Here is a 14,592-nt window from a genome sequence, read left to right as displayed (position 1 = left end):
TTTTTCAGCCAGTGATGACACAGCTCGGTACGACTCACTTCCCCATTAATTGGCTGAAACCAGTTCTTACAGGAACCGCCTGTGATAAATGTGAGAGTTCTGAGAAGTCATTCATTTCTCCTCGCTGCAGCGGCGGAGGCGAGAGTTGAACGGGTTCATCTGCTCGTGAGTGAGCGAGCGAGAGAAGCGAGAGAAGCGAAGCGAAGCGGGAGGAAGCCGAGCGCCGAGTGGCAGAATGTGGCCGACTACTACAGCTGTCGCAGGCGCCATCTGAAGACCAGACAACTTTCATTTGCTTTCTTTTTTTTTTCTTTTAATTGATTATGATGTTGACTTTTTTTTTTCTTTTTTTTTTGCCGCTATTGCTTTTTCGTACGTGTGTCTTTTGTGTGCGTTGTGTTTGATAACAGAAGACTGCACTCGTTGCCCCCCTTTCGTCTTGGAGACGTCGGAAGCGGCGGAGACGGGAGAGGACGGCGTTGGCCTCCCTTTTGTGGCCGCCCTTGGGCCGGTGAGTAACAAAGATGTGACGTGATTTGCGCCCCCCCTCTAACCACCCCACCCCCCATACCTAGCCACCTCTCTCTCTCTCTCTCTCTCTCTCTCTCTCTCTCTCTCTCTCTCTTCTTCCTCTGCTGGGTGCGGCACTGCAGCGCGACTTCAGGGGAGCGCTCGGAGGCCCCCCAGAGGGCCAAATGTGGAGAGAGGGGATCCCAACTGTGAGTACACCCCCCCCAGCTCACTGCCTCTATTCATTCACATGTGCGCAGCGAGGAAGGAATGTTGCCGCCTCACTTTTTTTTTTTTTTTGCCCCTTCCACTTCTCTCCTTTCTTCTTCTTCTTCTTCTTCATCATCAGTTGAAATGGTACCGTTCGTGTTTATTTAGTTGTCAGCTAGATCAGAGGCGCTGTGCGTGTGTGTGGATGGCGAGGGGCCACGGTTGGTTTTTTTTTTGGGGGGGGGGGGGGGGGGTCTGGCTCCGCTCAGTATCGAAGTGTAGCTGTTGCTGACTCATGCTTCCATCTTACCAATTGGGAGCATGTGAGTGCGTGTGCGTGCGTCGAGTGTGGTCACTCCCCTGTGTGTGTGTGTGTCTATCACATATACGCACTTGCACTCTGTGCCCCGCCTGAACTCAGCGCTGACTGTAGACTGGGGCGGGGGCAGCCAGCATTGACCCCCCCCTTCCCTCCTTCCTCCTCTAGTGACAATCCATCAAAACCTCGCTGTCTGGAACAAAAAAAGAGCCAGTTGTAACTGTCGCCATGTCTCGTCCGACGCTATTTTCTTTTTTTCCTCACTTTGTTGTCGCGAGTGATTCATTAAGAACAAGATTTCCTTTTTCTTCTTCTTCTTCTTCTTCTTTTTCCTATGGGCTTATGTGGAATGAAAAGAAGGAAAGACTTTAAGACAGATTAAGGAGTTTCAAGAGCAATGTTCCTTTTTTTTTTTTTTTTTTCTTGTAACCGGAGCGCCGCCGCAGCTACGGGAGAGCGACGCGGCAATTTTGCTCGCAGGCTGGGGTCAGCAGGGGCGTTCGGAGGGAGGACGGTGGGGGTTGCGACGTGTTTTATTACCCCCCCCCCCCCCCCAGATCACTATCTGTCCTGCACATGGAGCCGGATCGACTCGCAAGTTGCCGACACTTTTGCCGCCTCGTCCTCGTGAGTGCGCTTTAAAAAGCTAATGTGTCGTTCGAGTAATTCTTTCAACTTGTTTTGTTTTGTTTTTCCTTCTGTTATTTTTCCGGCTAGCCTGTGTGAAGTGTCAGCTGCCGTGTGACGACGTCATTGTCCCAAACGATAAAACGCGGCCCTTTTTTTTTTTTTTTTTTTGTCTGTCCTTATTGTTCCGCCTGCGGGAAGGGCCGCATGAGTCAGCCACCAGATGCGAGCATGGATTGAATCACGTCCACGTCTGTTGTTGCATGCGCTCCCCATTTGATCTTTGGATAGCGTTCAAGCTAGCAGCCTGCTACGTGCGTCTCTTGCGTAACCTTGAAACTCACTGTTGGTGTTTTTATATAAAATGTCTGTTGTTTTTTTTTTGTGTGTGTCTGTCTCCGGTTAGCTTGTATTCGTGTAGCGCCGCCACGCTACGCCGGACTGAGCGCGGCAGGCGCTCGAGCCGGCACAAGCGAGAGAGAGAGAGAGAGAGAGAGAAGGAGGGGAGGAGGAAGGAGCGAGAGAGAGGGAGAGAAAAAAAAAAAGCCTCAAGCGAGCGCACAGTGAAAAGCGTCTGTGCTGTTACCTCAGCTGAACCCTGGAATGAACCCGTTGCACTGCCTTCAGCGGCGGCGCCAAGAGACCAATCGCTCGAGTAGATTCGAAACAGAGAGGTACTGTTGGACGGAGCCGAGCTCCGGCCGGCTGCCCGGCGTTGCCGCCCCCCCCCCAACACCGTCGTCACGGTGAGTGGGGGATGATCGTTCAAGGCTTTTGTTCCGTCCGGCGTCCTCGGGTGCTCGTCGGCGCGGGCTCGGTCAACCCTCCCGGCCTGTCGCGTAGCTTATCAGACTGGTGTTGGCTGTTAAGATTACATGGCGACAACAGTCTGTAGGCTGTCCGACATTCCGGGCTCTTTCATCTGACCGGCATCCTGTTTTGTCCTCCTCCTCCTTCCTCCTCCTCTCTTTGTCTCGGCGAGCATCAGTTCCCATTTCAAGGGTGGGTGCGCTGCCGCGATACTTCCCTTTTTTTTTTTTTTTTTTTTTATCCCAACCGTCCGCCTCGCACGAGAGACGCTTTCGTCTCTTATTTGTTCCGTCCGAGGCCGGTTAAAAACGTGGAACGATAACTACAATTTGATGTCCTCACGTGTGATCAACTTACGTCAGTTGTGTGTGTGTGTGTGTGTGTGTGTGTGGGTGTCCTCTTGTATTTCCAGAGAATCCAGACGGCGCACACCTCAATTGCAACGCATGCTATTGTGTACACGCTCTTCCCTTTTACACTTCCCTGTCCTCAACTCTCCACTCTTACTAAATGTTTTTGTTTTCATTCTATTGGGACAACCGTTTTGCAGGAAAGAGAAAAGACTTGATTTATTTGAAAGCAGAACAAATGGATCAAACTTTTTCTTTTTTTTTTTTGGCCATAAAAACAAGTGAATCTTCTTTTCGGATGAGCTGACCCTCCCTTGGCCCTTGTAAATGTGTCCAACATTTTATCCTTGAAATCCTTTTATATTGTGTAAATGTCTTATATTGCACTACTTGTATGTGAATTATTGCTGTATTGTTGCTTCCACTTCAAATAAAGCTTGCTTAAAAAAAAAAAAAAAAGTCTTGTTGATTTCAATTCAAAGCCACACACACACGTTGACCCCGAAGCCTCTGAAGAATCTCACATGTCGGCCAAGAGACGACGAGGAGGATCCATCGCCGCTCGGATAGTCGCAGCTAACGTTTCACATTCAGGCGCTTTATCACATTACCGATTTGCTCTCTCCACGTTGACATCATCTCCATTTTGGATTGCAAGCAAAAAAAAAACTTTTATGCTTCCCTCAAACATGTAAATAACGCACAACTTCATTTTGAGACAGCCATAAAAATTTTGATTGTTTCATAAAATCAATGCATGTTTGTGATCAATTATTTTGAAAATACTGCGATTGGCTGGCAACCAGTTTGGGGTGTACCCCGCCTACTGCTCAAAGCCGGCTGAGATAGGCTCCAGCGACCCTTGTGAGGAATAAGCTGTCAAGAAAATGGATGGATATTTGAAAATAATATATAATTACATATTTAAAAAAAAAATTGTTTTCATTGCACTTTATTTTTCTATTAATTTAAATAAAAATGGTCATAAATGTGACACCCACCCGGCCCCGCCCCCCTTAAACTCCATCATGCAAATGTTTCCAGACCAAAACGTAACATGTTTTCACTTATCATTTTCACGGGGTGCAATTTTGAATGTGACTTTGTTTTTTTTTTTAATCCCTGGCACACTGACCCCGCATGTGCGCTTGTCGTCTCACAGTCTGAGGGATGCGAAAATATCCTGTGACCTCATCACAAGTCACCTTATTGCATTATCCCGTCACAGTGTTTTAAATGAACAACTTTTTCTCTTAATATGCACCCTACATTTTTCCATCCATCCATTTTCTGAACCGCTTATTCCTCGCAAGGGTCGTGGGGGGTGCTGGAGCCCATCTCAGCTGGCTCTGGGCAGTAGGCGGGGTAGTCTGACTTCATGTTATCCATATCAACTGTCCCTCATTAGCATATGCAAATGTCAATATTTGACTACTCACAATGACACACAAACTCCTCGCCTGAAGGTTTCAAGTTTTTCCAGAATATTTGGAAGTCAATATTGGATTTCCAAACTATGCTACCGTTCGTGTTTGAGTTCTCCGCTTGAAGAAAAGGCAGAAAAAAAAATTATATTATACCAAAGTCTACAGTACAAATATTTATTAAGAAAAAGAATGTGATCTGTGAGTGTTTACATCCCGCCGCCCATATTAATAAAGAACATACTCAGCAAAAAATAATTATTTTGTGAGTTAACATTTTCTGGACCTCATTAGATGCATTATTATTATTATTGTGATGATTATCTTTCACATGCAGTCAATTACAAAAATATTTGAAGCGGTATGATAAAGTGCAGTTGTACACTGATACAAACAAACAATAACTATTGGTCAAATAAATACCGCTCTGACTGTAAATCAAAAACCATCTTTGTAAAGGCTTTGACAATTTTCTCATGTTAAATTATGACTCACTGAAGGTTGGGGAACATTTATTGTGTGTGGTGTGTCACTTGACAGATTATAGATACCTTAATATGAATGTTTAAACATCCTGTCCGTGTTAGGTTACGTGAGTCAGCTAAACACAGTTAGCTAAACACAAAAGGTGCGCGCGCTTCCTGCGTCATAACGAGGCCGGAAAGAAGGCTCACGTCAAGCCTCGCGTTGCTTCTTGATTCTCTCCTTCGCCCTTTTTGTTTTTCTTAGGAGTTTTGCCAGGGAACCTGCGTCACTCAGGTGTGTCCTGAGCACACGGGACCTACCTGAAAACTAGCAAGATTATTAGCGAACAATGAGGCGGCAGAGTGGGGCGTGGAAGCGGTTCAAACGAACTGTGCACCTGACACACACCTTGAGTTTGACCTATTTTGCCACCGACCAATCCGAGCTTTAAGCTCAGGAAGCACACTTTTTATTAGAGTCCATGCGTCATGACATGATGCCATTGCACAAATATGCCTCGGCCATGTGCATCACTAATGCAGGGAATGTGCGCTCCTGTAGCTGCTAACGTGAGAATGAACGTGAACAGTTGAGGTGTGCCAAAAATAGTCACAATTCTCACTTAGTGCGATTCAGAGTTGATTTTTAATGGATCAAAATTGATTTTATTTTATACTGTCGCGCCCTTGTTTGTGTGTGCCTTAATTGGGAGCACTGTTCATGTTGTACACGATTTGGCCACTTAGGGGCAGTGTGGTTCCGCGCGTTCTGATACATTGTTAAATTGTCGCCACCTGAGAGTAGAAGGAGAAAGTCCCGGTCAAGTTATTCCAATAAAAGTTGTTTTTCTGCAGCATAGGAAGAACATTTGCCGGTGAGTAATGTTAAGATGCTTCTCTGTATACATTCCTGAGGTGTTTTGTATGAAGAGCCATTCTTTTGAGTGATAAAAGTGCCGCGAGTAGCGCGCTAATTAGCATTAGCAAGACAGACTGGAGTACACATCTATGAATTGAAACAGAAGTCATTGTCAAACAAATCATTTTGATTTAAAAATCGTTCTGAATCGAAAATCGATTCTGAATAGAACCGCAGACCCAACAAATCGGAATCATAAGACAGTCAAAGACTCGCACCGCTAATGAACAGTAAACCCCCGTTCCATCCCAGCCTCCCACTAAAAATACTCTAGAATCGTCAAAGTATCAATTAATAATGACACAAAAAGTTCCAATGAATGAAATGGAGTTGAGGCAGCTCATATGCACCCCAGACGAAAGAACAGGGTTCGAACCTGGACTAAAAAGCCCTGCCCTCAATTTGGAAGCGGAAACCAAATCCTTGTGTAGGCACAGGGAGGGTGAAGGTGAGTCATAATAACGGTGCTTTCCCAGAACCTTTCACACAGCAACTGATGGCTCATTTGTCTGCGTGTCCAATCGACGCGTCAGCCGAGGCTCATCGTGTCCACACGCTCCCCTTTTACCTGGATTCCCCTGCGGCACACAGGGCAAACTGTTGCTGATAAATGCGCACAGTTTTAGAAGAAGATTTGCATTTTTTAGTTTGTTAGTAACAGCTTCTGGGCTTACATTTTCACTTTTTTTTTTTTTTTTTAATATCGTTATTAGGGCTGGGAATCTTTGACTGTCTCATGATTCGATTAAATTATGATTTTTGGGTCTACGATTCGATTCAGAATCGATTCTCGATTCAAACGATTTTCAATTCAAAATGATTTGATTGACAAATGATTTCTGCTTCAATTTACCGATTGCACAACATTGTCATGGTCTACTCCTTTCTTCTTTTTTTTTTTTTTTTTTTTTTTTTGCATTGTAAGTGCCTTTTTCCACAAAAACAGCATGTGGGCTACAACTGCCTTTTCCCCTTCTTCTTCATTTCTAATTTAAATAAAATTGATTTTTGGACAATAAATGAGAATCTTGATTCTTTTATGAATCGATTTTTTGGCACACCCCTAATTGTCATCGTTTTTTTTGTGTGTTTGTTTTAAATTTCATTATGTTGTGCCATGACCTTGAATGTCTTGAAAGGCGCCTATAAATTAAATGTATTATTATTATTATTATTATTATTGTTATTATTCAAATTAAAATTAACTATTATTTATTTATTTTATTAATTAATTGAATTAATTTATTAATTAATTATTAATTATTTAAATTAACTCCCCCCACCCAACAGACTGTCAGCCCTTGAGAATTAAATTTGGTTTCTTTGTATGTTTCAAACATTGTGGATTAACAATAAAAAGCATACCATAGCCATACTATGATATAATGTCAGCGCTTCACCCCAGTCATGAACGTCAACACGGATCACTGACTCATAATTCATCTTACTTATCGTGACATTCGGGATAACTGAATACTTCCAACATGGTCAGAATTCAGGAAAACCATCAAATATAGCCAGGCCTGCTCTGCTCTTCGAGACCTCACAAAAAAAAAAACCCATCAACCCTTAAATGCAGCACATGAGTTTTGCTTTTGTCTGAAGGGAAACGCTGACAGCTCTGCTCTTTGTTCCTCCCACTTATTGAAACAGATTGCAAAGAGGCGGACGCATCCAGGCCTTGAAAGAGTTAAAGCGATGGATGAACGCCATACCTCAAGGCAACCCACAACAGAGCTGCGGAACTTCTAACACCAAGTACTGTATGTTCCTTTTGTCAACATGAAAAAGAAAAACACCCCTTGGGCCACCAGATTTTGATTAGGAGTTAATTATGTAAAATGAGTCGTTAAATAGGAAAAGAAGGCTCCATTCTCACACATGCTGAGAGGACAAAAAAAAAAAAAAGTCACGACAAGACTCCGAGCTCTGAAACTAAAGCACCGCTGGAGATTGCAACTCTCGTGTTTTGGCTTGAGCGACTGCTGTGATGTCCTGCTGATTCACGGGCAGAGATGATTGCGTTTATTCAATGCGGTCAAGTTGTCAACTGTTGAGGCACTTTTATATGGACAAAGGTCTAGTAGGACTGTGCCTCAAGAACATCCGTTTAAGTCATTGTCGAGTTGAGAACAATATGCATGATGAGATTTGCATTTGTAAGTAGATTTTTTATTTAGTACTTTTCACAAACTGCTTCGCATTCTGTATATAAAATAGAAACACATTTTACAGTTAATAGAAGGAAAAACAAATGCATTCAAATAAATAAAAAATATAAACATAAAAAAAAAATGTAGTCTAAAGTGGTATTTTTTGTTTTTGTAAGGGGATCCACTCCTTTGAACATAGAAAGGAAAAAAAAAAGAAAAAGGAAATTCTCCATTTGACAACATTAGTTCATGGTTTGGAAAATAAGAAGGCATTGACAACTTAAAATACCCTAGAGAACATTTTGTATTTGATAGAGAGTTGTGGGGGTCTGTTTGAATCATTTATTAATGAAAATGTATTTCGTGTTCAAATAGCTTTTTTTGCTGCCATCTACTGGTTACGATTGGGTTTGTGCATGTGTTGGAGTGTCTCTAATATTTTCGCCGTCAAGTTTGTTGTCAAGTTAAATAACAATTTAGAAGTTAATTCGGCAAATGTACAAATGTTTTTAATTTTTTAATTTTTATTGTGTGTGTTGTTTATGTGTGCCAAATGTACACTGTCCGCCGTTGAGACTTGCTTCGATTTCAAGTGACCGAGTTTTACCGAGCGTTGCCGGAAGGTACCGAACCGAACATTGCCAACCATTTCCGAAGAATGACCGAGCTGAGCCGAGCAGTGCCGGTAGTCCACACGTGAGGCGTTCTCGGCTTCCTGCCGGTTGAACGCTTGTTGTGTTTTGGTTCTCGCCGGACAATGGTCATCATTATCATTGTCATGTTTCCCCGTTGATGTCACGGATACTCACACAAAAAAACAAACAAAACAAAAAAAAAACCCAGAGAAAAAGCCAAAGAAGTACTTTAAGTGAAACCCTTTTAGTGTTGATCCTTTAGCTGCTCAATTCGTGATCTGTTTAGTTTTGTTTAAAATGTTTTTGTTTTTTTTAATGTTTTTCAGGTTCGGAAGGTAACAGGCTCCACCTCTGGAAAGACGTATGCTATGAAAGAGTTTTGAAAAAGGTGCGTGAGTTTGTTTTTTTGTTTGTTCTCATTTTGGTTTGATGTGATGTGGGTGTGTCCTATATGACCGAGCCACCATGAGCGCTACTGCCCCCTTGTGTACATCCTAGGAAGAGCAGCTTGATAGGGGTAGCATTATCTGAGGAACCACAAGCAGCTCTCATTTGTGGAGAATTAGCTCCCTTAAATACATAACAATTAAAGCCCAAAGCCGCGTATCGCGTTTCACACGTGTTGTATGCCACAATGTCTCCCTTTTCTGTTCTCGGTGACAGACTGGTACATTCACTGGTGAAGCCACATGTGAGGGAGAAGACCACCCAAAGTAATGTTAGCAGGCTTCCCCCCCTTCATGAAACCTCATAGCGGCTTTTATGCTCCGCTTGGCCTCTTAGCTTCAGCTGACACTAAACGATTGCCTGCCTCGCTCCCTTCCCAGAAGCTTGAGGTTTTGGATAATGATGCGTTTATTGGCTTAATGAGGCTTCGCCCTCGCTCTCACGCTGGGTGTCTGATTCCAGCGCTGTCACTGAAGCGGAGACTTAACACAATTCTAACTAAGGGTGCGCTCAAAAAAAATCCATACGGCAATATATGGTTGCGGGCCTCATTACAATACACATATCGATATGCAGGCGTCAGAATCGATATTGCTCGTCAACGTTTACCTTTGCAGCTTGCATTGTACATAAAAAAAATAAAAACCATATATATAATTTTTTTTTTTTTTAATTCAATAGCTCAAATAATTTTCCACCTTAACATGGGGACAAAAATTTGTTTCGGTGAACCAAATCAAACTTTTCATATTGGGTTCAAAAGTTGGATCAGTGTTCATTTGATTTCCTTCCATCAGTGTTAAAGCATCAACTGTGAATTTGTATATATTTATTTTCAGGCCTCACAATATGCATGCTACATAGCTATTTATTTGTTAGCCTTATTTAGACAGGATTGCAGTGATTTTGAAGGAAAATTTGATCAACATGCTCATTATTTCATTTTTATCCACACGTAGAAGGTCAAACAGCAATCACAAATGCAGCTTGAGTGAATATTAATTTTCAGTAATGTAACTTTGTGAGGCACTTTTTATATATATATATATATACAGCATCAAATGAAGCTACATAAAGTTATGTTAAATAATTTTGATGTTACATTTGAAGGAAACATGCAACGAGCTCAAATGCAAAATTTTATTCGGATAATTCATGGAGTGAAATGGACAAAAACAGTGGATTTGTTTCATTACACAAAATATATATTTTCCCAGTTCTTTGGTGTTTTACACAGCTACATCGCCTCTGTAAAAATATTTAAAACACTATAAAATCTCGTCAGCCGAGCTTCATCCATTTTTTTTTTTAATAGGACCTATAAAAATAGTGTTTAATATAGCACCAGCATGCATGTACACTTGTCTGTCCATTATCATGGCCTGATACAGGCTTCCTGTGAGACTTGGTCTAAAATCCCCTTCCAACGCCATTGCAGTGTGCAATTTGCCAGCAATCCCAAATCAACTTTAACCCTTCAAGATGCATCTCTAGCAATTACTGCAGGCCAGAGTTACATGCGCATCTGCTTACTTGAATGGATCAAATGCGGTGCTGGATCTTAAAAGACATTCTTGAAACCTGAAATCCAGGAAATTGTTGAAAAATATTTTCTTGTATTACAGTAGAAGAATAATTTGGAAGAGCAACATGCAGGCCCGTGAGTAAAAAGTATTGTACAATGCAACGCAGGGAAAAGAAAGGGAAAACAAAAACCTGGAATATACGTGAAGGATATGAACGAACGTAGGAAAAGTATCACTTGACTTGAATGACAGTGACTGCTGGCCTCCGAAAATGAATTAACCAGTGTTGCACAAATCTGACAATCAAACAAATATCGCGTTCATTTTCCGCTCCCAAATGTGTGTGCGCGGTCAGTAAATCTGCAGGTGCGGCGATGTGGCTCCATCCCTCCACTTGTACACCTTTTCCGTGATCACGGTGCGGCACAGGGGGCAGCTCTTCTCCCGGTTGAACCACAGAGCGATGCAATCGTCGCAGAAGATGTGCTGCGCCGTCAGATACGCATGTAACCATCCAATCTTAACTAAATGTTGATTTATTTATTTTTTTACCTGACAGATGAGCGCTTGAGGCTCCCTGTACTCTCCCTGACAGATGGGACAAACGTCTCCGGCCTCCATGCACTGACTCCTCGTGGCCGCTGTCCCCGTATGCTTAAAAAAGGTAACAAAAAAAACATTCAATACATTCAATACAAGCAGCCCTTTGGGGTGTGCACCGACTCGTTAGGCTGACCTCGCTCTTAAGAAGGACCCTCACAGTTTTCAGTAGAGACGTCCCCTGCCCGTATAATCCCAATAGCTGAAAGAGAAATAAAGAAGAATTTGTTTTGAGACGTAGACGGACATCCTGTAGTCATTTGGGTGGGGAAGCCTCGTACCTTCAGTATGAGGTAGAGCAGAGCCAGAAAAATGCCCAGAGTGAGCGCTGGTGCGCCGTCGGCTTCCTGGTAGGTGACCAGGTAGCGGAACCAGAGCGGCACGGGCGCCACAGCCTGGTAGACCTGAGCCAGTTCCTCACTCAGCAGCAGCCAGCGGCCCTGCGCACAAGCAAGTCCGTTCGTCACAATACATTGCTTGGCATGCTTGCGCTGCGGGGAATTTAGTGTGCACTCAGATGCTATGTTGCGTGATTTCTTGATTTCATTCAAACCCAAAATCGGACTTTCACTCCCAAAATCGTAGTTATACGTTTTTATGCAAGAGCATTTAATACAGCTTTTGACATGAAGAGGTTGCTTAAAGCAGTGGTAGTTATTGCAGCGGAGTAAAAGATCAGCCAGGGCTATGTTGCAACAAGCTCTTTTCCCCACTGTTTTAAACAGGTTTGTGAATAATGATTAGACTATACGCTAATCTGATCTATATTTCTTTTGGTAGGTTCCATGCTTTCATAGCAATAGAACAGAATAGTCTGTGGATTTGGCAAAATCAGTCAAAATCCAGTAAAACAGTGGGAGCGAAGCGGGTTGAGTGTTGAGGAAAAAAAAAAAAAAAAGTGATCGGACAAATATGTGCAATATGAATTCACATCATACAGTATAACGTATCATACGGTGTTCCACAGGGTTCAATTCTGGGGCCTCTGCTGTTTTCATTGCATCTGCTGCCGCTGGGTTCCATCTTAAGAAAACAGCTGCGTTTTTACTTTTTTTTTTTCTTTTTTTTTTCAAGTTCTCTATAGAGTTGCAGTTGCAGCATCCGACTCTTTCTTATATTTCAAAGCAGTCAGTTCCTCTCACCTGTGCTCTGTAGTTGAGCACTGAAGCAGGCAGCAGCAGGAGAAGGCACTTGATCCCCATGAAGAGGAATTTAATGACGAAGTTAGTGACGCCAACTGCCCACAGGACCTCCCAGAATTCCAGCGGCTCGATAGTTGGACTGAGGAACACGAGGCTGCCACATAAAACAAAACTTAAAATACGTACGGTAGCACTTGCGCAACAGTTGCTGTTCATGCTTTAACACGAGCGTTCGTTACTCATGCGGCCCAAAGATGACATTACCAGTTGTAAAGTGTCTGAGGGAGGAAAGTGTAGTAAAGCAGGAGGGTGGAGGAGACCAGCAGCAGCAGCAGCCACGCGCAATGCAGCTTGGCATGGCGAACCTGATGGGACACAATACACGAAAGAGCATTATCCACTTCGTTGTTCAGGTGGGGTAGTAAAAAAAAAAAAAATTCATTGGAATGATCCATCTCTTACCTGAAGAAACACTTGCGTTTGGATACTTTTATTCACATAGAGAAAAGTCGTGAAGAGGCCAACGCCAACTGCGAGTCCTTGTGGAAGAAGAGAAGCCGTTAATAATAACATAATCCGCTTGAATACAAACAGCTGGTGGTACAAAAACGCGTGGGATCGGATAGATTCAGATTCGAATAAGGACTCTTCCAAATGTGGAGATAAACCACATACGTATTAGATATCTTCTGATGGGAGTGCAGTGTAAACGCATTACCATTTTTTTTTTTTTTAGACCGACACCAGTAGTCACCAATACAGCTTTCGATGCATCAAATTGCCCCAAAAACAATGACAGATCATTTTAAAGAAAATATATTCACAATATAGCATTTTCCTTAAAATTGCATGAAATTAATGGCACTTTTCATTATCTTTATTTCCCCCATGTGTTCATAAAATACATATTTTGTACAGAAAACACAATAAAATAAATATAAATAAATACATTCCTAATGGGCATCTGTCAGCCGTGGGTTCCTTCCGTTCCTGATCGTAAAAGGGCCACAAGAGAGCAATACCAGTATAAGCCAACGCCGCAAATACCGATACTTTAAAATAAGGCTGGCTATTGACCCGATACAGATACCTGCTATTCGGTATTCTTCGGAAACTTTTCAATTTGCAATATTTCCAAAATGTTGCCACTTTAATACCCATGGAAATGTACCCGAAATGTTACACTTCTTTGTAACCCTAATAAAATTGGACTTGGACCTGCAACTTAAACCTGCGATTCCTGTTTCCACTCACCTAGCGCATGCTGGATGACCAGTTTAGCGCTCAATATGATGAGAAAAGGAAGACTCTTTTGGAGCCAGCGAAACAGGCAGCGTAGCTCCGAAAGCGAGGTACTGGGCTCTCCGGAGTCCAGGTCCGCGGCGTCCGTCGAGTCGGCGTCGGAAGCGGAGGGTCGCTGCCCGCGAGCGTGCCCGTGGGAATGGGAGTGAGCGTGAGGGTTGACTCTGGATCTCCTGGCAGAGGCGGCTCCGCCGGAGTCGCCCGCCGCGCCGCCACTCACGGGTACGCGGACGTCAATGTTGTCGGGGTGGGCGGCGCCCGTGGCAGCAGGGAGCGCCGTCCTGGTGGGATGTTCTGCTTGCAGAGGGGAAATACCATTTCTTGCATGAGTGCCCCCCTGGCTGGAATCAGGCTGCATGACAGTAGGAGGCTCACTCACTTTCACAGCTCTACTGGGCAAAAAAGAAAAAGACTCTTAACTTTGACTGGATTGTGTCAACAAGCTCAATTTATTAGAAGGTGAGTGAACACAACTTCCTGTTAAACAGCATGGTACTCTCTTGGACACACATTGCCTTTTTTCTGCACTTTTAAAGTGGGAAATAATTTCAAATTTTGTGTATCATTTTTAATTATTGAGGTATTTTTACAACTATGTCACAGTCATGATTAATACACTGGTAACTACTTGTTGGTAAAAATTATTATAATTGTTTTAAAAAATGCATTGAAACAGAACATAGGACGTTTTAAAGCAGCCATGTTGTAACACGAGATTAGTCACACATAATCTAGTTCATTGAAACGGAGCTCTTAATTGTATTTCAGGCACCATAACTCATCTTCAATCATAGGCTAACAAGACGCACCATAAATTACTAGCTCTTCATTAACTCTATTCAGTTGGGGGGAAAAAAATATTTTGCGTCAGATTAGAGAGTTACGACAGAGGTATGTTGTTACCATTAGCTCGCAGATGTTTTGTGTCGAGCCGCTTGAGTAGCTAACGAGTAGTTCCACTCACCTGTCATTCTGCAAGCGGAGTTTCATGATAACCCTTCAGTCGCCATTTAATGCCAAACGTCCAAAACGGCAAATGAAACAACAGCAAAAAGAAAAACTCTTAAGATGTTGACTTTCCAGTTCAGCCATATACCCAGAAGTGACGTCACAGAAACCTTCCTCTGTGTGGTGTTTTGTTGTCAAGTTGCCGC

At 42.9% G+C, this 14,592-nt stretch overlaps 2 protein-coding genes and 1 long non-coding RNA gene across 6 annotated transcripts in view; 2 read left to right on the top strand and 1 right to left on the bottom strand.

Annotated features, from left to right (window-relative positions):
• Window positions 1-8,812, top strand: part of LOC144006677 (uncharacterized) — a 47,723-nt gene extending 38,911 nt beyond the window's left edge. The window contains exons 4-7 of one of the 2 annotated variants that reach the window (XR_013279899.1): window positions 131-511; window positions 654-719; window positions 7,287-7,396; window positions 8,748-8,812. This is a non-coding gene — a long non-coding RNA (uncharacterized LOC144006677). Of the gene's footprint in view, window positions 1-130; window positions 512-653; window positions 720-2,888; window positions 3,444-7,286; window positions 7,397-8,747 lie in introns of those variants that run through there. The other variant, XR_013279898.1, reaches the window with a different exon arrangement.
• A 1,182-nt stretch (window positions 8,813-9,994) lies between these two features.
• Window positions 9,995-14,570, bottom strand: rnft1 (ring finger protein, transmembrane 1). Of its 3 annotated transcripts, none has more exons than XM_077504771.1 (9): window positions 14,403-14,570; window positions 13,391-13,830; window positions 12,599-12,675; window positions 12,401-12,501; window positions 12,137-12,290; window positions 11,276-11,434; window positions 11,131-11,196; window positions 10,947-11,048; window positions 9,995-10,880 (listed from the first exon to the last, which is right to left on the bottom strand). In XM_077504771.1, exons 1-9 carry the CDS (start codon window positions 14,426-14,428, stop codon window positions 10,746-10,748), a joined length of 1,260 nt encoding a protein of 419 aa, XP_077360897.1. In that variant the 5' UTR covers window positions 14,429-14,570; the 3' UTR covers window positions 9,995-10,745. The 3 variants fall into 3 exon arrangements, with proteins under 3 accessions (XP_077360897.1, XP_077360898.1, XP_077360899.1); XM_077504772.1 differs by having other exon boundaries at window positions 13,391-13,827; XM_077504773.1 differs by having other exon boundaries at window positions 13,391-13,732; window positions 14,403-14,550.
• Window positions 10,967-14,592, top strand: part of med13a (mediator complex subunit 13a) — a 101,046-nt gene continuing 97,420 nt past the window's right edge. Inside the window, exon 1 of the mRNA XM_077504769.1 lies at window positions 10,967-11,058. The gene's annotated coding sequence lies outside the window, so the exon portion shown is untranslated. The remainder of the gene's footprint in view (window positions 11,059-14,592) is intronic.

This window comes from Festucalex cinctus, chromosome 18 (assembly GCF_051991245.1).
Source record: "Festucalex cinctus isolate MCC-2025b chromosome 18, RoL_Fcin_1.0, whole genome shotgun sequence".
Lineage (NCBI taxonomy): Eukaryota > Metazoa > Chordata > Actinopteri > Syngnathiformes > Syngnathidae > Festucalex > Festucalex cinctus.
This window is presented reverse-complemented; position numbering and strand designations above follow the sequence as displayed.

Excerpts from the sequence above, each read along its gene's own strand:
- rnft1 (XM_077504771.1), bottom strand. The coding sequence starts at position 14,428 with ATGAAACTCCGCTTGCAGAATGACAG. Across the intron at positions 13,831-14,402 it reads CTCCGCTTGCAGAATGACAG|TAGAGCTGTGAAAGTGAGTG; the intron begins GTGAGTGGAACT and ends TTTTTTGCCCAG. Across the intron at positions 12,676-13,390 it reads GGTCATCCAGCATGCGCTAG|GACTCGCAGTTGGCGTTGGC; the intron begins GTGAGTGGAAAC and ends TTCTTCCACAAG.